At 48.3% G+C, this 22250-nt stretch overlaps 1 protein-coding gene across 4 annotated transcripts in view; it reads left to right on the top strand.

Annotated features, from left to right (window-relative positions):
* The window catches only part of TOM1 (target of myb1 membrane trafficking protein), a 44040-nt gene that overhangs the window by 7358 nt on the left and 14432 nt on the right, over positions 1-22250 (top strand). For all 4 annotated transcript variants that reach the window (XM_063075816.1, XM_063075815.1, XM_063075818.1 and 1 more), the window contains exons 2-7: positions 12830-12914; positions 15696-15774; positions 16729-16878; positions 17223-17357; positions 17505-17651; positions 20404-20520. In XM_063075816.1, coding sequence (XP_062931886.1) covers positions 12830-12914; positions 15696-15774; positions 16729-16878; positions 17223-17357; positions 17505-17651; positions 20404-20520 — 713 coding nt within the window. The remainder of the gene's footprint in view (positions 1-12829; positions 12915-15695; positions 15775-16728; positions 16879-17222; positions 17358-17504; positions 17652-20403; positions 20521-22250) is intronic.

Here is a 22250-nt window from a genome sequence, read left to right as displayed (position 1 = left end):
CCTTACTTAAGGTGGTCTAGATCTAGGCCAGTACTATCCAAACATCTGTCCTTCATGCACCAGCCACCCTTTATGATTTGTGTTTACCCCTATTCCACCTTCATTATTATTTTCATCGTGTTTTCATTTAATTGGCTCACCTTTTTAAATTTGACCTCATCCTATGTAATTATACCCATGAAATTATGGCTTTGATGAGCTAGTTCATGGTTTTTTCTCTACTCTAAAGTAAATATGTAACTCCTAAAAATGTCTTTAATTTTGCCCATGACACATTTTGATCATGTGGATGTAGGCAGCCTGAAATAGGGTCAGAGCTTGGGACTCTGCGTCAGAAGAGCTGGGCTCAGGTGCCAGCTCTGCCCCTTCCTGGCTGTGAACCCAAGCAAGTGATGAAATCTCTGAGGGTCTCACGCCTCAATTGACATGGAAAACTTGGTCATTGATAGAGCAGCACTAAGAAGTGCCATGAATTGCTGTGTAAGACCTGGGGAGAGGAATTGGGTTTTGCTCCTGACAGTGGAGAATGGAAGGAAGGAGCCAGGGGAGGAGAGAGGAACCAGCCAGACCACACGGGCTGAGACAAACAGAGACTCTAAGGACAAACAGAGGTGTCTACTGTGAACTTGTTTGTGTTGGTTCAGTATAAACCCTGTGGTGGTTAACTTTATGTATCAATTTGTCTAGGCCATGATACCCAAATATTTGGTCAACATTATTCTAGATGTTTCTGTGCAGGTATTTTTTAGATGAGATTGACATTTGATGTAGTTTGGATATGTTGCTTCCCTACCTCCCCCCACCTCATCCCCAAAGCTCATGCTTTTGTCTGATCCCCAATGTGGTACTGTTGGGAGGTGTTTGTGTGATAGGATCAGATCCTTATAGTCCCTCTCCCCCACCCATCCCCCTCTTGCCATGTGATCTCCTTGCACCTGCAGATTGCCTGCCACTTTCCACAGTGAGTAGAAGCAGCCTGAGGCCTGCACCAGATGCAGCTGCCCCAGAATCATGAGCCAAATAAACCCTTTTTCTTTGTAAATTACTCAGTTTCAGGTATTCTGTTATAGCAACACAAAAACTGACCAATAACAACATTTAAATCTGCTTTACTCAAAATAAAGCAGATTACCCTCCATAATGTGGGTGGGCCTTATGCAATCAGTTGAAGGCCTTAATAGAAAAAGACTCAACTCTGCAGAAGAAAAGGGAATCCTGCCAGCCAACTGCCCTTGCACTTGAACTGCATCTGTTCCCTGAGTCTCCAGCCTGCCTGCCTGCCCTGCAAATTTTGGACTTGCCAAACCCCCACAATTGCATGAGCCAGGTCCTTAAACTCTCTCTCTCTCTTTCTCTCTTCCATTTTTCTGGAGGACCCTTACTAATACAAATCCGTTCTCCACCCCCATCCCTCATCTTTTACATTCACAAGGCAGAGAGAGAAAAAATGTCATCTACACCTTGGCCAGCGATTCCAAGCTCTGCCTTCAAAGCCCCACTCCCTCTTACCTGGATAATTTTAGAAAAGCTCCCTTCATCTAACTGAAATTTTCTTCAGTTAGGTACTATAGTTATTTACATCAACTTTAAAATTGTGGACTGCAGAAGTAATACCCTCTGTAAGGTATTTTAGCGTTTCTATTGTAGCCTGTGGTTAAAAAATGACAGGGGAGAGACAGCCAGAGTTTTGAGGAAGGGCGGCTCAGCAACTTAGGAAACCAATGGAACTTTCCATGCTAGGTCTGGAAAGAGTTATTCATTTGGAAAACAGGGTTCAAGACAAGTTGCTGGCTGAAAAAAAAATGGTTTCTGCATGCGTGTGATTTAAAAATCTCTTCTGTGGGAGTACTTGAAATTTTTGTTGTTTTTTATTTATTTTGTTTTGCTGTTTTCCTGTGCTTGACATTTTTGAACAATCATTTTGTGGTTGATGTTTTTGTAGTGGATAACATTCGTCTTAGTGCTTACCGTGTGCTAAGTAAGATACAATATGCTTGAAATGCATACTCTCGGGCCGGCCCGTGGCTCACTCGGGAGAGTGCGGTGCTGACAACACCAAGCCAAGGGTTAAGATCCCCTTACCGGTCATCTTTTAAAAAAAAAAAAGAAAAGAAATGCATACTCTCATCTCCTCCTCATAGATCCCTGGCCAGTGAGTGCTTCAGTTCTCCCCATACTGTAGAGTAGAAACTGAGGCACAGAGAGGCTGAGGAGTTCACCCAGGACCACACAGCTAGTGGGTGCTCAAGTCAGGACTTGAACTGGGATTTGTCTGTCTCCATGTCCCCTACTCCTGACTTTTTTCACCTCACTCCTTCCCTTTAGAATCGAAAGGGGCCTGCTGGGTGTCCCTGCGAGCACAAATGTCTGTGTCCATCTGGAATGAATTTGTTTAATAATGGCTCTTTCTATATTTATGCCACCCCCTCCCCTCTTAACATATTGGCTTCATCTTCGTGTTTGTCCCCTCCTGGCAGGAAGTACAGGTGAAGGCACCAGCTCTCTGTGTCTCTGTTATCAGGAGAGCAAAACCCTCTCTAGGTGCCATCCAAAAGACTCCCACTTATGCCTCAGTGGCTGGAAATAGGTCACAGGGCCACCTCCAGCTGCAAGGGAGACTAGAAAAGCTAACTACTGTGAGCCAGAAGAGAGTGTCTTTCAAATCGATAGACTGTTGGAGTCAGCTCCAGGCAGTGGAGTTAATAAAAGTCTGAGATAGTCATGCAGTGCATTAATAAAAATACAGTATGCAGTGTGGGCTGGTGAGTGTGGTGTATGAGTTCTCACAATGCGTTTCCGGGTGACAGCACAGCTGGCCTGTGTCCAGAGAGGCCAGTCAGAAGAATGGTGAAGGCTCTGGAGATCGTGTCCAGTGTGGGTGGTCACAGGTACTAAGGATGTTAGGTTGAAGAACCAATTAAGGAGGGACATGGTATTTTTTTTTTAAATATTCAAAGGACTGTCAATTGGAAGAAAGATTAGGATTTCCACACAACAGCTATTAAGAGATCAGTGAGTGCCAAAGGGTGGAAATGTTTCATTTAAATTAAAGTGTTATAAAGATTTGTTGAGCTGGTGAATATGGCCTTATCCTTCATTCAGTCATTCAGCAAACAAGTACTGTAGGTTTATCACCAGCCAGGTCCAATCTGGTGTAGAGAACTGGGCAATTCATGAGCTCTAATCTCCACCCTTGAGGAGCTCACAGCCTAAGGGGAGAGACAGATATAGAAACAAAGAAATCAATATTGCAGAGTTACTTTAACAAGTCCACTAATTTTTTGTGTGTTGATTTTGTATCCTGCTACTGTGCTGAAATCATTTATCAATTCCAGCAGTTTTTTTTGTAGAGGTTTTAGGCTGTTCGATATATAGGATCATGTCATCTGCAAACAGGGACAGTTTGACTTCATCTTTTCCAATCTGGATGCCCTTTATTTCCTTCTCTTCTCTGATTGCTCTGGCCAGTACTTCCAACACTATGTTGAATAGGAGTGGTGAGAGTGGGCATCCTTGTCTAGTTCCTGTTCTTAAAGGAAAAGCTTTCAGCTTTTCCCCATTCAGGATGATATTGGCAGTGGGTTTGGCATATATGGCTTTAATTATGTTGAGATACTTTCCCTCTATACCTAACTTATAGAGGGTCTTTGTCATGAATGAGTGCTGAACTTTATCAAATGCTTTTTCAGCATCTATAGAGATGATCATATGGTCCTTGTGTTTGAGTTTATTAATATGGTGTATCACATTTACTGATTTGCGTATGTTGAACCAACCTTGCATCCCTGGGATGAATCCCACTTGATCGTGATGAATAATTTTTCGTATGTGTTGCTGTATTCTGTTTGCTAGTATTTTAGTGAGGATTTTTGCATCTATATTCATCAAGGATATCGGCCTGTAGTTTTCTTTTTTGGTTATATCTTTACCTGGTTTTGGTATCAGGATGATGTTTGCTTCATAGAATGAGTTTGGGAGATTTGCATCCGTTTCAATCTTTTGGAATAGTTTGTAAAGAATCGGTGTCAATTCCTCTTTGAATGTTTGGTAAAATTCTGCTGTGAATACATCTGGTCCTGGGCTTTTCTTTGTTGGGAGCCTTCTGATAACAGCTTCAATCTCCTTTATTGTTATTGGTCTGTTCAAATTTTCTACGTCTTCATGGTTCAGTTTTGGGAGCTTGTGTGTGTCCAGAAATTTATCCATTTCCTCCAGATTTTCAAATTTGTTGGCGTATAGTTGTTTATAGTAGTCTCGAATGATTCCTTGTATTTCAGATGAATCAGTTGTAATATCGCCTTTTTCATTTCTAATTTTTGTTATTTGAGTCTTCTCTCTTCTTTTTTTTGTTAGCCATGCTAATGGTTTGTCAATTTTATTTATCTTTTCAAAAAACCAACCTTTTGATTCGTTGATCTTTTGAATTGTTTTTTGGTTTTCAATTTCATTTAGTTCTGCTCTGATCTTAATGATTTCTTTCCGTCTGCTAACTTTAGGTTTGGATTGTCCTTGTTTTTCTAGTTCTTTAAGGTGAAGTGTTAGGTTGTTCACTTGCCATCTTTCCATTCTTCTGAAGTGAGCGTTTAATGCAATAAATTTCCCCCTCAATACTGCTTTTGCAGTATCCCACAGGTTTTGGTATGATGTATCATTGTTTTCATTAGTTTCAATAAATTTTTTGATTTCCTGCTTGATTTCTTCTTGGACCCATATATCATTAAGTAGAATGCTGTTTAATTTCCATGTCAGTAGCATTTCTTTTCTCCAATAGTGAACATGCAGAATGAGAAATCAAGAAAGCCTGCCCATTTACAATAGCCACCAAAAAAATAAAATACTTAGGAATTGAGTTAACCAAGGAGGTGAAAAATCTCTATAAGGAGAACTACAAACCACTGCTGAGAGAAATTAGAGAGGATACAAGAAGATGGAAAGATATTCCATGCTCTTGGATTGGAAGAATCAACATAGTGAAAATGTCCATACTACCCAAAGTGATATACAAATTCAATGCAATCCCCATCAAAATTCCAAAGACATTTTTCTCAGAAATGGAAAAAGCTGTCCAGTCATTTATATGGAACAATAAAAGACCACGCATAGCCAAAGCAATGCTGAGCAAAAAAAATAAAGCTGGAGGCATAACACTACCTGACTTTAAGCTATACTACAAAGCTATAATAACCAAAACAGTATGGTACTGGCATAAAAACAGACACACTGACCAATGGAATAGAATAGAGAATCCAGAAATCAACCCACACACTTACTGCCATCTGATCTTTGACAAAGGCACCAAGCCTATTCACTGGGGAAGGGACTGCCTCTTCAGCAAATGGTGCTGGGATAACTGGATATCCATATGCAGGAGAATGAAACTAGATCCATACCTCTCACCATATACTAAAATCAACTCAAAATGGATTAAGGATTTAAATATACACCCTGAAACAATAAAACTTCTTAAAGAAAACATAGGAGAAACACTTCAGGAAATAGGACTGGACACAGACTTCATGAACACAACCCCAAAAGCACGGGCAACCAAAGGAAAAATAAACAAATGGGATTATATCAAACTAAAAAGCTTCTGCACAGCAAAAGAAACAATTAACAGAGTTAAAAGACAACCAACAGAGTGGGAGAAAATATTTGCAAAATATACATCTGACAAAGGATTAATATCCAGAATATACAAGGAACTCAAACAACTTTACAAGAAGAAAACAAGCAACCCAATTAAAAAATGGGCAAAAGAGCTAAGCAGGCGTTTCTCTAAGGAAGATATCCAAATGGCCAACAGACATATGAAAAAATGCTCAACATCACTCAGCATCCAGGAAATGCAAATCAAAACCACACTGAGATACCACCTAACCCCAGTTAGGATGGCTAAAATCCAAAAGACTCTGAACGATAAATGCTGGCGAGGTTGCGGAAAAAAAGGAACTCTCATACATTGTTGGTGGGACTGCAAAATGGTGCAGCCTCTATGGAAAATGGTATGGAGGTTCCTCAAACAACTGCAGATAGATCTACCATACGACCCAGCTATCCCACTGTTGGGAATATACCCAGAGGAATGGAAATCATCAAGTCGAAGGTATACCTGTTCCCCAATGTTCATCGCAGCACTCTTTACAATAGCCAAGAGTTGGAACCAGCCCAAATGTCCATCATCAGATGAGTGGATACGGAAAATGTGGTACATCTACACAATGGAATACTACTCAGCTATAAAAACGAATGAAATACTGCCATTTGCAACAACATGGATGGACCTCGAGAGAATTATATTAAGTGAAACAAGTCAGACACAGAAAGAGAAATACCACATGTTCTCACTTATTGGTGGGAGCTAAAAATTAATATATAAATTCACACACACACACACACACACACACACACACACACACACACACACAAAACCGGGGGGGGGGGAAGAAGATATAACAACCACAATTACTTGAAGTTGATACGACAAGCAAACAGAAAGGACATTGTTGGGGGGGAGGGGGAGAGGGAGAAGGGAGGGAGGTTTTGGTGATGGGGAGCAATAATCAGCCACAATGTATATCGACAAAATAAAATTTAAATAAATAAATAAATAAATAAATTCAAATTAATTAATGTAAAATAAAATTTTAAAAATTTAAAAAATAAAAAAATAAAAAAAGTAAAGCCCTACTTAGTAAAAATAAAAAAAATAAATAATAAATAATAATAACAAGTCCACTAAACAGAACTTTAGTTGTGGTCTGTGCAAAATGCTGTCGGCCCACTGAGTGGAAGGAGCAGGGTGGGGAGTGTCAGATGGGCTCGACAAAGGAACCTGACCTTTGAGCTTAGCTTAGGAGCAGGAGTTGAAGCGGGGAGGAGGGGAGGTGCAATTCCTGGAAGAGGGACTGACAGCGTGTTCAAAAGCACAGAAGCCTGAGGGAGGATGACTGGACCCGGTGTGGCAGTAGACTGAGCTGGTGTGAAGAGGGACTAGGCCAAATCTGGACACTGCATCCTAACAACCGGGCTTCAGTGAAGCCCAGTGTTATTCAGGCTCCATGCCGTGGGAAAGCCAGGGCAGACGGAGCTCTGTGCACAAAGAAGAGTATTCATCAGGGTGCTTTCAGCTGCAAGTAACACAGGCTGTGCCCACCACCACAGCACAGTTTGTTCATTTAGCAAAAGTCCAGAGGCTGGCAGTTTCAGGGTTGACAGCTCAGAGATGTCTTTAAACAGCCAGGCTGTTTCTTGCTCTGTCCTTAGCATGGTGACAAATCACTGAGATGCAATGAATATTATTTGGGGGAGGTGAGGTGGTACGGGCACTCAGCATGACATTGAGTACCCAGGCAATCTGGAGGCTCAGCCCGTTGTTCCACAAACATTTAATGACCTTCTGCTCTCTGTCCCACCAGAGGGTAGGCCCCAGCTATAATCTACCCTAGGCAGGTAGAGATGTCCTTCAAGGGACAGAACAGAGAGGGAGACCACCCACCTGGTTTCGGGCCGTACAGGCCTGGCTTTGCATCCAACACCTCCACTTCTGGCCTTGGGCAGGTCACTAACGTCTGCACATCGGCTGCCCCACACCACAGTCAGGGGTGTGGGGTAGTGACATGAGAGGAGGTCCACTGAGCATCCTACACAGGTTGACACCTGCTCAGTGAATGCTGGTCATCTTGTCATCGTGCTCCATGATGTCACAGGGCAGGATGAGGCGGCAACACTTAGGAGCTGACACTGGGCCAGGGCCTTAAAGGATGAGCGAGGATGAACCGACTCACTTCCTCTTCTAGTCAGCACGCCCAAAGCTCACGCCCTGTGCTGTCTCAGCACCTGGTCTTTTCGGTCAGGGTGCTCTTACTTTGTGTAATGTCAGTCGTGGCCTTCCACTGGACCATAAATTTCCAGGGAGCAGGAACTGGTCAGTTTTGCCCACTGATGTGTCCCTAGGGCCTGGATGACAACAGTGTTGAGTATGTTTGAGAGGCACATGGCATAGTGACTGATAGTATGGATTTGAGAATCAGACCTTTTTTGTTTATGATTGTTGGTTTTTTCCTCTTTCTTTCTTTCTTATTTATTTTTTTTAATTTATATTTAAGGGGTGGCTGGCTGGTACAGGGATTGGACCCTGGACCTTGGTGTTTTCAGCACCATGCTCTAACCAACTGTGAGCTAACCAGCCAGCCCCAAGAACCAGACCTTTTTGGGTTCAAATCTGCTCTGTGACTTACAAACTGTGTGACCATGGGTGAGTTACTGACTTCTCTGTGCCTCTTGGTTTATTTATCTTCTATCTCATGGGTTGTGGTGAGGATAACTGAGGGTGTGAAGTCCCATGCTCAGCACACCCTGAGTGCCAGGTGTTTGCTGTGGTGGTGTGGGAACTGGGTTCCTGGCAGAGGCCCAGAGCCGGGAGAGAGAGAGCCCCTTAAAGGGAAGGGAGCATGGCTGACCATGGCCAAGGTCAGTCCCCAGTGTCCCTCCAGGCCCTGAAGAGGTCAGGTTTTGGCCCTTGGGCAGTGGGTGGCCACAGACAGCTCTGAGACAGAGAAGAGTCCTGGTTTGATTGGTGTCTGAGGAGAAGAGCATGGAGGTGGTGGTCAGGTCTGGGGAGGGAGATGGGTCCTGACCCAGAGCCACCGCATTAGGACGAGAGACTTGGCAGTTGTGGGAAGGTGCAGGTGGGAGCAGCAGGAGCAGGCCTTCCCTTGTGGCTGTGAGGTGGCTGCTTGTTCAGGCTTCTGAGTCACCCCTGAGGATGAGCAGGCTGGGACCACAGGCCTGGAACATGGTGAGGTGCAACATGATTTTGGTGACCACTCGTTCCTTCTCTTGTCCCAGGTCACAGTCATTGTGCCTCACAGTTACTCATCACTGCCCATCACCTGATGTTGTGCGGACATTGTCTGGTTGAAAAGTCCCAGCGTGCTGTGAAGCAGGCAGGCAGTCTTATCCTGATTTTATAGAAACAGACTCAGAGGGGTGGATCTTTGTCTGGGTTCTCTGAGTTAGGAGGGGAGACTAGGCTCATCCAACCCCAAAGCCTGTGCGAGTGCCCATCCAGATTCTTCGTGAGGGGCAGAGAGATCTGCCATCGCGCCAGGCAAGTAATCTGCAGCCCTCTGGGGAGGTGGTGTCTGCACCAGGCCCAACACAGAGAGGACAAACTGCTAAGCAGGCAGGCAGGTGTCCTGTGATCCAAAACCATAGGACTGCCAACCCTAGACAACAGCAAGCTGTCCGATGACAAGTGGAGGTTTGCAGGGTCTGGCCCTCAGGAGCCAGGAGACAAGTACAACTACTGCCCAGGAGCCCTCAAAGGCCACCGCCAGCAGTTCCCAGGCCGAGGGAGTCAGTTCTCACTCTCTTGGGAACTGGCAACCACTGTCAGTGTTTTAAAATAGCAAACTGAGTTACGTTTGTGGTTAAACACAAAACAAATACCCCCAGATTCCTGTGGGTTTAAAATTCTGCCCTTGACAGAGCAGGCCTTCCCTGTGGAAATCTGGAGGAAGTTCCATACCTCTCCCCATCCTGCGGTCCACGCCAAGCTCTGGGGGAACCTGCAGAGAGTGGCAGGTGATAGTCTGGCCTGCCACGTCCTCGCCACTGCTGCCTCCTACTTGAACTGCTCAAAGGGGTCTTGTCCCGCGTCTGCCTCTTCCTCTTCTTCCTCTCCCCCTTCCTTCTTAGGCCACATGTCCCCCACTACCCCCAAGAAGTCTCCATCTTCTGAATGGCTGTGCCCACTGCTGGCACTCAGGGCTGAAGAACGTGCCAGCGCTGCTCCGATTAGCATCAGACTCGTGTAGTTAGGGTCCTCCTGTACCCCCCTGATTCCCTGGGATGGGATTTATCTTCTTTATAAATGTCCCAACTTTCCCTTACCAGCTTCTTGCCTTTCCAAAAAGGACCATAATCCCTTCTAAAACCTTGGCTCACTCTCCCCCAGGAGAAGAAAGCAGTGCCCGTCATTTTGGGGACACTGAGGATCATAAGGGGATCCACTGAGAGGCCTGCCACTGGAGCTAGGGGTCAGGAGGAAAAGGCAGATCTCCTGAGTGGTCAGGAAGGACACTTCTGAGAGGGCCAAGTTCCCTGATCCCTGCTGAGAGACGGGAGCAGCATCAACACCATTAGGAATCTGCGCCATGGCATCAGAGGCCACTCCACTCTCACCACGGTGGGGCCTTTTCAAGTTACTGACCTTTCTGTGCCTCACTTTCCTCCTTAGTTGGATGAGGGCACACCTTATAGGGTGTGAGGATTAAATCTCATTCTGTATGTAAACAGTTAGTGATGCTTGATGTTATGTAGCACATAACTTGGGGAGTTAAAATATTACTGTTGAGAAGGGTGTGTCGGCCAGGCTGAGGGCTGGGGAGCCTTGGAAGGATTGGGGCACAGGCGGGACGCAGTCATGTTCAAGTTTCAGAAAGTTGCCTCTGGTACAGCCTGGAAAAAGTGTGGGGAGGGGCAAGGAGGAGGCGAGGAGGAAGCTGACACAGTGGTCTAGGGCAGAGGGTGGTGGCTGGGCTGGGCAGTGAGTGGCAGAGGGGATGGCGAGAAGGGAATGGGTGCAGTGGAGAGACTCCGGAGCTGGAATCAGCAGGACTTTGTGGCCATTAGATGTAAGCTGGGAGTTGGGGGTGACTCTAATCCTACTGGCCTATGTGACAGGATCGCTGAGTGTAGCCTCTGAAGGAGAAGCAGTTTCTGCATGTTTGATCAGCTACTTCCCCCCAACCAGGGCACGGCCCTCTGCTCAGAGGGACACTCATCAGCTCGCTCTGGCTCTTCCCACGTGGCTCTAAGTGTGTGAGACCTCAAGGGTGGGGAGCGTGGCACAAAGAAGCCACACTCAGTAAACGTCTGTGGGGTGACACAATGTTCGTCTGTCTTCCCACCCTTTAAGGGGACCCCTTCCTCATCTCCTCCCCCAGGCCATAATCTAGGGGTAAAGCAACTGCCCTCCTGACTCAGTCATCAGCATGTGTCCCGGGCTACCCTGGTATCCGTCTGGCTGCAGGAGCCAAGTGTGGAACTGAAGTCAGGCCAGTTTCAAAACCAAGATCTCAGAAGCCACAGTTTTAGAGAGCTGGCTATGCCAGCTTGGCCTGGTTTGGCGTGGCCCAGGCATCGCCCTGTAGTATGGTCCCGCCTACCCGGCTGAGAGTGGGCCCTGCCCAGGTGCGTGAAGACTGCCCTCCTCTGTCTTCTGGCAGACTTTCATTTAAAACATGCTTTGGCCTCTTTTGGCCATCACAGGACAGGTACCATTCCCATCTTGTCCACCATTGTACCCCAGTACCTGGAGCAGGTCTGGCATATAAGCAGCTGTGCAATGTGTGAGGAATCCCCCAGCCTCCCTGAGCCTAAGCTGTCTCCTACGTGCAGCGGTGATGAGAGCCTGCCTTGCAGGACGGAGTGACATCAGGTAGAATAACAAGCCCTGAGTGCCTAGGCTATCGCATGCTCTTGGTAGATGATAGAGCAGTGGCTGGCAGCACTGTGCCTGAGTGCCACACAGGCCAGGCAGCAGGTGCACTGAGGCTGGCAGGATGGCCACAGAGGCTGATGGTGCATGAGCACTTTGTGTGTGTAGCCCGGGCCTAGAAGCCAGAGGAGACCAGAGGGAACATGATGGCCACTGGGAAGGGGGTTTTGGGTAGTGACCTGTGTCAGGACACAAAGGGTCTCACCCTCTGAACCTTACAATGTTGAGTAAGTCCTGTCTTGTCGCACAGTCTTCCATGTGGTAAAAATATCTGCATGCGCCTTACATGCCAGCCAGGGTCATGTGCGCGATAGAATGTTGCCTGCAAGAAACAGGCTGCAAAATTGCCTCTGTGCACTGTGATGTGCGTGCAGAGGACTATGAAGATGAGCGATGTGTTTGAGAGGAGGGAGGGTGCTTTCCTTTCTTAAAGAACATTTATGAAGGGTTTAGCATTGTCTGTCCTGCATTCATTATTCCCCTGACACCAGTCAGTGCCTCTCATGCTGGAATTTACAAAAGACAACCAGCCTGATACTTGCCCCTGTGTAGATCCTCAGCAAATGGTCGCTGACCTTGGCTCTGACAGGCCCCGACAACCTCGTAGCTGACTACTGGCCTGAAATCTTACCCTAAGAATCACCATAACCTGAAAATGTTGTGGAGCTAGAGAGAGGCGGTGGTTGCACTCACTGCACTGTGACTGCACTAAACGCCACTGAACTGTGCGCTTTAAAATGGTGCACTTAATGTAACTTGACTTTCACCTCAATTAAAAAAAAGAATCACCCCCACTCACTGAGCACCTACTCTGTGCCAGTGCTCTGCTGCCACCCCGAGTGAATTATCGCACTCACAGTAGGAAGGTGGGGGCAGGGTGGGGCAGACTTACTCTCCCTTGTATACCACTTTGGGACCTTTTACAGTTTGAACCATGAGAATGGTCACCGATTCAAAAGACAATATAAAGTCAGGAGGGAACATCTTATTTACAGAAATAAAGCAAAATACTGTCTGTGTTGTCGTATCAAGAGCAAGCACTGTAAGGCCAGGCCTGCCTGGGTTCCTGTCTCCACTCATCCATTTGGATGAGCTGCAGTTTCTTCATCTGTCAAGGGACAGGAGTACTCCCAGCCTCACATGGCTACTATAAGAATCGAGTGACAAATGGGATAATGTGCATAAAACAGTGCCACATGTTGCCTGGCCCACCTTGAGTGCCCAGAAAGCATCTGTTGTCTTCCCACCCGACACCCCTCCCTACCCTATTTGACTTTGTCTGTCCAGGATCCCCACACCTTTGTGACTATGGCTTCTTCTCCTCAGAAAAAGCAACAGATGGCTCCCTGCAGAGTGAGGACTGGGCCCTCAACATGGAGATCTGTGACATCATCAACGAGACCGAGGAAGGGTAAGGCCCTCAGAGGAGACAGGCGGGGTCAGCCATCCACAACCCAGCACACGCCAGCATTGACTCACGCCCTGCATCCTGCCGAGAGCCCCTGCCTCAGCCCCACCACTGCTGTAGCACAGCGTCCAGCCTGCTTGCGGGGCCGGCAGGGGCTGCAGAGTTTGGCCTGAAACCACACTCAAGGCAGGACAGGCATTTTAAACACTTTAGAACCATGAGTCAAGCCCTGTCATCAAATGGATGAGAGGCCCAGAGACATAAAGTTCAAGGTCATGGCTGGGGTACAGCTGGTGCTGGCCCTTGGATGCTGCCACCACACACTGCCTCTCTGAGCAGCAGCCCAGATTCCACACAGATCTGGAACCCCAGGCTTGTGTACAACATCTCCCTCAGACAGGGCGAGCTGGAAACTCCTACAGTTAGGAGTTGGCCCCAAGAGCTGTTGTGCATTCTATGGGCTGGATTATGCATTAGACACTTCCAGCTTTGCTGTGTGAGCAAGAACAGACTTTTAGTTCCTTAAGATTTGAAACCAGCAGGGAGGGTAGGGGATCACGAAGAGGGCAGTGAAAGTGAAGTGGAACTGAGAGGTTGACAGAGCCGGTCACCACTGATAGAGCTGGTGTTTACCGGGCATCTCCAGTGTGTATATGTGTTATAGCTGAACACAGCTGGTGTTTCTGGGCATCTGCAGGGTATGTGTGTGTTATGGCTGATCACACCTGATGTTTGCCAGGCACTTCTGGTGTGTATGTGTTATCTGATCACAGCTGGTGTTTGCTGGGCACTTCCGGTGTACAGGTCTTGGTGTTCTCCTACTCAGTACCAAGGAGCCCTGCCAAGGCTCATGTTGTGGGGAGGCATTTGGTTCTTGGCTTCTGATCTCTGACTAGTTGTTGCTGACCAGCTGTGAGACATTGGGCAGGTCTCTTTACCTCTCTAGATCTTTGTCCTCCGAGGCAAAGCTCTATCAGATCCTTCCAGCAATAAGCCCAAGTCCCTGGGGGGAGCAGAAAGGGGATGTGAGGGTCACTGTCATCTCAGGAAAACCCAGTGAAGGGTAGGGAGCATGTGGTGACCATGGCCAGCAGGAAGTATGGCCAGACAAGGCCTCTGATCTGATAAACCAGGATCAGCAGCTGGAGCATTTTCAGCTCCATTTTTCCTTGGGATAATCCAGTTATCCTTCAGCCAGTGCAGAGTGTGCCTCTCAGCCAGGTAGTGCTCTGTGTGGGAGGGGTGAGCTGGAAGCAGGCAGGGGGCAGGGAACACCCAACTCAGTGCTGGAGGGAGGCTGTGGCATCTGAGTCCCACTGAGTCCAGGCCCAGTCAGGAGAGGGCAGTGATTGCTGGCACCTTCCAGTGTCTTCCTCAGCATGTTCCTGTGCTTGCCAAGGAGCGGGGAGGGGCCACTCACACCTGCTTCTGGACTCATCAGAGTGAGCGTGGAAGGATGGGCAGATGGTAGGGCCATCAACAAAGGAGACAGGAGGCACTAAACCTCATTGATCCTCTACGCAGGCCTGGAAGCTTCATGAGTGACATGACTGAAAGTCACTACAGTTTCCTTGGAGACAGCAAGTACCCATCTCCCTTGTAAATGTGGAAAAGCTAGGGCTCAGAATCATTCAGAAGGGGTGCTGTTTATTTGAGCACCTCATGCATTCCAGGCCATGCACGAGGTGCTGGGGACCCAGCAGTGAGCAAAGACAGGTGTGACCCTTGTCCCCACCAAGCTTGTCATCTAAACTTTAGTCTCTACTGAAGAGTCTCCTTTGTGGAGTTGTGGCCTCATTGTCACACACTTTGTACTCCTAGCAGAGTACTGGACACATAGTAGGCCCACAGCAAGGGCACAGAGGCCAGAACTTCTGGTGCCTAATGCCATCCCTTTTCTCTAGGCCACCCTATAAGTAGAAACAAATCCATATAGAGCACTCAAGTGGCCTACAGATCAGCGGCCAGGCCAAGAACAAAAGCCAGCTTACCCCTAGAAGGAGACAGTGAAGGGCAAGGAGCTGCCCCAGGATTGCTTGGGTTGAACACTGCTGTCATGTTTCTGGGCCAGGATCCCCCTCTGTGGGCCATGGCCCCTCACCCCACCCTGTCCTCTCCACTATAATCCTGACCAACCTCCACAGCCCTGCTTCCCAACACAGCTTCATTCCCTCACTCTCCCCACAGGACCTGCTTATTCCCTTCAGTGATTTGGGTCTACCAGAATGTGGGACCCTTAGAAACAGGGCCTTGTTCATTACAGTGTCCCTAGCATGGTGCCCCGCACACAGTGGGTGCTTAATAAGCCTCAAAGGGAAGGATGGATGGATGGATAGAGGAGCAGGCATGGATGGAGCCTTAGAACACTGTGCCCACGGGGTATTTGTTCTTAGACTTCAGCATGAATAAGAAGCCCCTGGGGCATGGGAAGCATGTACATTCTGGAGCCCCCAAGGTTTAGGTGCCTAGGGTGTGGGCCTGGGGTTTTGCACTTTTAGCAAACACCACACCTCCCCGCAAAGTGACAAAGTGATTCTGCTGCAGGCAGTCCAGGGACCACATGTTGAGAATCCCTGCTAAGCAGTCAGGATCTGCTGAGAGGATCTTGGTGGGGCGGGAAGATTCTGATGTGATAGAACCTGGACACGCAAAACAGGTGGGGCATGGGAGGCTGGGCAAGTAAGAACCATCTGGCTTTCCAGTACCTCTGATCTCAGGCACGTGACCTCTGGTGGTGGGTAAGGAGGTTGCATTCCTAAGCCCATCTTTTGTCCTTCCTCCCAGTCCCAAAGATGCCTTTCGAGCAGTGAAGAAGAGGATTGTGGGGAATAAGAACTTCCATGAGGTGATGTTGGCTCTCACGGTGAGTGCCTTGTCTGTCCATGAGTCTGTCTGTCCTGTGGCAGGACTGCCGTCCACTGAAAACCCTCCCCCTTCAGGCCCTCCAGGACTCCCAACCACCTTGAGCTGGGAAGGAAGTGTCTATGGGCAAAATGGTGTCCTGTCTCCACTGCTGGTAGACACAGAATGGCAAGAGAGGCCATCTGGAAAGGTCCTCCCAAGGCCCTGGCATGGGGAGTGGGCACACTGAGGCCACGTCCCTCCAGAGCCACTGGCACAAAGAGCATGGGCCAAAGGACCTGCCAGGTGACACAGAAGCTCAGTAAACTCAGGCTTCAGGGGTGACAGAAAGCCTGGCAGACCAAGTTGGGTGCTGCCTGACACTTTCTAGCCCTGAAAAATGGATGTAAAACAAATGCCAGTGGCTGAGAACAGTCTTGCCCACAACACTGAGCCAGTCCAGACTCCAGGATGGGCAGGCATAGTGGGCATCCCAGCTGTGCATGGGTTTGCCAGGGAGTGGGGAGGAGAGCGCTCTGTCCCAGCTTCCTGCAGAGCAGCGTTTGTATGCAGGTGAATTGACTAAATAAACCAGAAAGCAAAGGCCACTCCTGCTAGGAAGAGGGAAGCAGAGAGTGGGGAGAGAAGATCAGCAGCTCTTTCTTGGGCTACAGTGTCACCAGTTGATTGAAAGCTCAGATTCTCTTTGATTTCTTCTCAGAGAGCCACCTCTCTTCTAGACCATGTTCAGCTTGGAAATCACGTCAGGATTCCAGCCGGCACACCAGCCCTCTGCCCATACCAAGCCATACCCTCCAGTAAACAAGCCCCAGCTGTCCACGTTGCAGGGTCTCAGGAAGTCCTGTTTCCTCAGCACAGCCTCCCCTCTGTGATGCAGGAGGAGCCATGCGGGTGGAGGTCCTGAGCACATCTCTCCTCTGACTGAGGTACTCACAGCTACCTCTCATCCCTTCAGGTCTTGGAAACCTGTGTCAAGAACTGTGGCCACCGCTTCCATGTGCTGGTGGCCAGCCAGGACTTTGTGGAGGGCGTGCTGGTGAGGACCATCCTGCCCAAGAACAACCCACCTACCATTGTGCACGACAAGGTGCTCAACCTCATCCAGGTGTGCACCGCTGGGGCTGGGGAAGAGCCATCTGTGCAGAAGATTCCTTCCCAGGGGAGGGCTCTAGGCTAGCCAGGGAGAAAGGTGCCCTGTGCCTCTGTGCCCACACAGGCTCTGGTTCTCTCTGTGGGCATCTTGGTTGTCTGCTGACTAGATGTTCTGTGTGGGGGAGGCTTGTCTGTCGACTGTGTGCTTTGCTGTGGAGTGGGCTGGGCAAGTGTAGTAAAGGGACCAGTGAGTCAGGGAATGACTTTCCTGTTGCCCATCTGGGTGCCAGGGTAGGTGGGCTCGCAGGGGAGAAGGTGAGCAGTGGTTATCCTCCATGTCCCCTTGTCCCCTCTCAGTCCTGGGCTGACGCGTTCCGCAGCTCGCCCGATTTGACGGGTGTCGTTGCCGTCTACGAGGACCTGCGGAGGAAAGGCCTGGAGTTCCCCATGACCGACCTGGACATGCTGTCGCCCATCCACACGCCCCAGAGGGTGAGGAGATCCACCAGGTTGGGCAACTGTGAGTGGAGGCAGGAGTTATCTCCAGAGGGAGCCTGCAGCCCCTTCCTGCTGGCCCCAACTCCCTGGGGCCCTTGCCTTTCCCAGGAGGCCTTACTGACCCTGTTTTTTGCCCTCTAGACTGTGTTCAACTCGGAGACTCCATCAGGACAGAATTCTGTGGGCACAGATGCTGGTCAGCGAGGGGACTCCAGCCAGCACACCACCCCTCTGCCCACCCTGACTATGCTCCCCAGTGACACTCCCATAGCGCCAACCCCTGAGCAGGTAAACAAACAAGCAGGGGTCAGAACCACTCGTCAGGGAGGGGCCCCTATCAGTACAGAAATTACTATCCCTGGAGCCTCCACTCACCCTCACAGCAGCCCACAGGGTATGCATTTTTCTTCCTGTCTTAGAGATAAGGCTCAGAGAGGTAAATTCACTTGCCCAGAGTCACACAGCTCATCAGAGACAGCTAGGATTTAAGCTCAGGTCTGTCTGACTCCAGGCAGGTGCTGCCCTGTACATCAGCTGTTTTCCAAACTACGTTCTCCATGGAGCCCTCTGGGCAGCCCCGTGGAGATGAAATGCCCAGTGGGCAGCTCTCTTCAGCAGGGCGGCTCCACCTGGTTTGTGTAGTTTGCTTATGTGCTCACAGAAGTCCATTCGAAATGAGGTTCTGGCTGCAAACAGTTTTAAAACATCTGTGCAAAAAGTAAAAAACATGCAGTCATGCGTCACTTAACAACGGTTACATTCGGAGAAATCAGTCCTCGGGTGATCTCATCATTGTGCGAACATCATAAAGTGCACTTACACAACACTTACACAAACCTAGGTGGTACAGCCCATGGCTCCTAGGCTGCAGACCTGTACAGCATGTTACTGTACTGAATATGGTAGGCAGTTGTGACAACGGTGAGTTCTGTGTATCTAAGCATGTCTAACATAGAAAAAGTGGAGTAAAAGTACAGAATTATAATCTCTTGGAACCACCATCAAGTGTTTGGTCTGTTGTGGACCAAGATGTGGTGTGGGACTGTATTTGCACTGCACTGTGCTGCTTCCGACAAAGCCTGAAGAAGGAGGTTTGAGGCTTAGTATGAGATTCTGGGAGCAGGTTTTCCCAGAGCCCTATGACTAGCTTTGAAGGCTTAGCACCTCAATCTAGGGAGCACATGGATTTAGGCAGTCTGTGTGCCTCAGTTTCTTCCTCCTGGAGCTGGAGGTGAGGCGACTTGCTATTGGCCCTGCGCTGTTTGCGGAGTGCCAAAGCTACTCCTTATGCTGAGGGACTAATGAAGCCATGACCAGTGTTAGCTGGGTGCTTGGTCACTGTAGACTTGGATGTGGGTGGAAGCCTGCACACCGTGGGGGCGCCCGCTTCTGAGATGTTTTACAAACTTCAGACCCATCACATCAGCTTAATGGAAAGGCTTTGCTGCTGAGTGTGCTGGTGGGAAAGACACAGATGCATGATGGGAAGAAAAGCGAGGCTAAACTTTCCAGAGCACCCTGCTGACTGCTCATACGTGTTGTTTGGACTTATACTCTAGCCTATTTGAAAAGAAACTTCTGTAATTTGTTATCTCATAGCAAGTTATGAAATCACCCCCAGAGTTACAAATGTTACTAGAAAAGTTTTGCTAACTAGACAAAATAATTAAGGATACATTAAAAATTGTAAAACTACTCTGTGATCCAAAAATTATCTAATCTGGTTATGATTTTAACCAATTTCCCTAAAGTCTAGTATCTGCATGGATTAAGACTGATTACTTCTAGTGCTAGAAGATTCTTTGTAAGCAAAACTGAGTAGTCTTTGTTTAATTAAGTCCCCTTGTCTCCTGGGACATGTTAAGATGTTCAGACACACCGTGATGTAACTCCCAGACTCCTTTGTAATTAAATCCCATCTGACTTGGATATGTTGAATTTGTGATCAATGGTTTTTCCACTCACTTATACCAACAGTGTTCATTAAATAGGTTGAATATACCAAATGTTTGCAGGTTTTAGAAGGTGTCAGTGAACCATAGTGGATATGCTACTCCTCTCTGTGCTCCCATTTCTTCATCTGTAAAAGCTGGAATAATGATATCTATCTCATAACACTGTGGTAAAGGTTAAATTAGCAATATATGTTAAGTGTTTGGCACTTAGTAGGTGGTCCATAAATAGTAGCTGCTATAACAATCATCATAAATTTATATAGTGACATGATATTATGAAACCAACTACAACTCAGTCACACAATTTAGAATGTACCAGCATTTCTAAAAATGTAGTCCACTGATGCCTGACCTGTGAGTTATTGTATGATAAAAGGGTTCTTCAGCTAAATATGTTTTGGAAACTCATCTTGATCTTCTTCTTGGACATTTACAGTGTACCCAGAGTTCAGGAGAATATTAAGCACCCCACAAAGTCCCAAAGCATAAGTCGTCTATACCAATGGCCTTTCATAACCTTGTTTGAGGAGACTGTGCAGCTTTATTGACAATGCTTCCCCGAGTCCAAGGATTTGGAACTCTTTCATCATTGAAAACCTGCTAGGAGGAAGAAAGAGGGCAAAATCCCAGCCATCCCAGACGGAGAGGGAGCAAAATCCCAGTCATCCCAGGAGGAAGAGAGAGGGCCTACAGCCTCCCTCCTCCCCTCGGGGGAGCCTCCCTCAAGGGCCTTGTTAGCTGCCACTTTGGACCCAGGAGATGTTGGAGTCCTCCAGCCACTCTCGGTGGTTCCTTCTCCCTCAGCTTGTTTCCTTTAGACTCTCCCTGCACCAGGCGCTGAGTTTGGAGATGGTAACAGTTGGTGATGCATCTGGGAGGGCTCTGTGGAGAGGGTGGGACATGCCCACTGCAGGCCTCTCGGTGAAGGCTGTGGCTCAGGAGCCAGGAGTGAGGCTGCCTATGGAGGGTGCTGGCATTGGCTGCTCAGTGCACACCTAGGGCTGATAGTGCCAGGCTCTGTCCCTGTGAGCAGTGACACATCCAGAACCCTGGCTTCTCTCATCACAGCCGATGGTATGTTTCAGATGGGGAAGCTGCACAGCGAACTGGAGATGGTGAATGGGAACGTGAGGGTGATGTCGGAGATGCTGGCAGAGCTGGTGCCCACCCAGGCGGAGCCTGCAGACCTGGAGCTTTTGCAGGTGAGCACATAGCCCCCCACCAGAGCCCACACATTCCTTCCCAGCCCACACCACAGTCTTCACAGCTTACTCTGAACTCCTTGGTCAAAGTGGGAGATGTTATAGCTGGGATTTCAGATTCCTTGGAATTGGAATTCAGATCTCGGCTCTACCACTTTTGGTTTGAACAAAGTAGCCTCTCTTGCCTCAGTTTCCTCATCTGTGAGATTGCTATAACAATAGCCTTTATGGTACAAATTTGATGGGAGAATTAAATAATGTATTGCATGTTAAACACTGAGCCCTGTGCCTGGTATAAAGCTCCCCATGAATGGTTCTGAGAAAAAGCTGAAAGGTGAGATGTCCACTTTTCAGAACACAAGGCTTAGCCGGCAGGCATGAGAGAGCAGTGCTGGCTCTGAGACCAGCCCGTAACTGGTCATGGGGAGCCCAGGCAGGTGGCAGCTGGTGGTTCACAATCCTGTGTGTCACGTGATATTCCCACAGCCCCATCCCCAGCTGGGAGGCCACTGGAGCAGAAGGGGATATGTTTGAGGAGGGACACCCTCCCATAGAGGTTGGTTCATAGAGGCACCCAAAAAGCTGGGAACCCCAAGGCCTAGGAGTCTCCGGGATCCACAAGGGAACAGGGTACTTACTGTGATGGTCTGATTTCATGGTGGCCTGCCACCAGCCTTCAAGTTCCTGAGGGAAGGGCTGAGTCTCACTCATGCCCATGTCCCTGTGCCTAACCAAGCTGACTTGCTTAGGGGTCACATTATGGTGGGGGGGTGGGGAGGAAAGTATGAGCACAGCGTTGGATGAACACATGAATGTGAAGACAGAATGAGGGCTTAGCAAGAGAGAAGATTGAGTGAGCATTGCTGTAGTGCAGTTAGTTTTGTATGTCCCCAGCCAAGGCCATGTAGGTGCGAGTGATGTTGGGGACTGAGAAGGCTGGAGCTGGTGAGCGAGATTGACACAGTAACAACTCCCATGCATTGGGCACTTCACATGTGTCAGGCTCCATATGGACACTTGATCTACATTTATTCACCTGATCCTCACCAGCCCCCATTTTCCAGGTTAGGAAACTGAGGCAAAGGGAGGTCATGTAAATTGCCTAGGGTCAAGTGGCTGCTAAGTAAGTAGCAGGGCTGGGATTTGAACCCAGCTCTTTCTTAAGAGCAGCTGGCAAGGAAGCAGAAATGAAGCCACAAGTGTTCTTGGTCCTGGGTGGAAGACAGGGAGGCCCACAGGAGGAGAAAGTCACTCTGACCTGCCTTTCCCCAGGCTAAAGGCAGGTGAAGAAACCCCAGATAGCCTGGCCCAAGAGGGGTTGGGTAACAAGGTCCACAGGAGAGCCAAAATAAAACTTGGGGCAGCTCCTGGTCTTAATGACACCTCCAGGAGTAAACTGTGCTGGCCTGTGGCCACAGTCACAGCACCAGATGGCCATCTGCACCACTGTGACCAGCACCTGCTCACCTGGTGGCAAGGATGTGAAGAGAGAAACAGCCAGTCTTACAAATCAAATCCATAAGGCTGTGGTTTTTAATTTTTTTATCTTTTTCCCAAACAAGCTTAAGTATAGCACTTAACTGATTAAAAGTCAGTCAGTGACATGGTGACTAAATGCGATGAGGAATCTTGGAACAGAGGAATAACATTAGTGGAAAAACTGGTGAAACCTGAATAAAATCTGTAGCTTTGTTAATAGTATTATGCCAATGTTAATGTCTTAGTTTTGA

Source organism: Cynocephalus volans, chromosome 12, assembly GCF_027409185.1.
Source record: "Cynocephalus volans isolate mCynVol1 chromosome 12, mCynVol1.pri, whole genome shotgun sequence".
Classification (NCBI taxonomy): Eukaryota; Metazoa; Chordata; class Mammalia; order Dermoptera; family Cynocephalidae; genus Cynocephalus; species Cynocephalus volans.
This window is presented reverse-complemented; position numbering and strand designations above follow the sequence as displayed.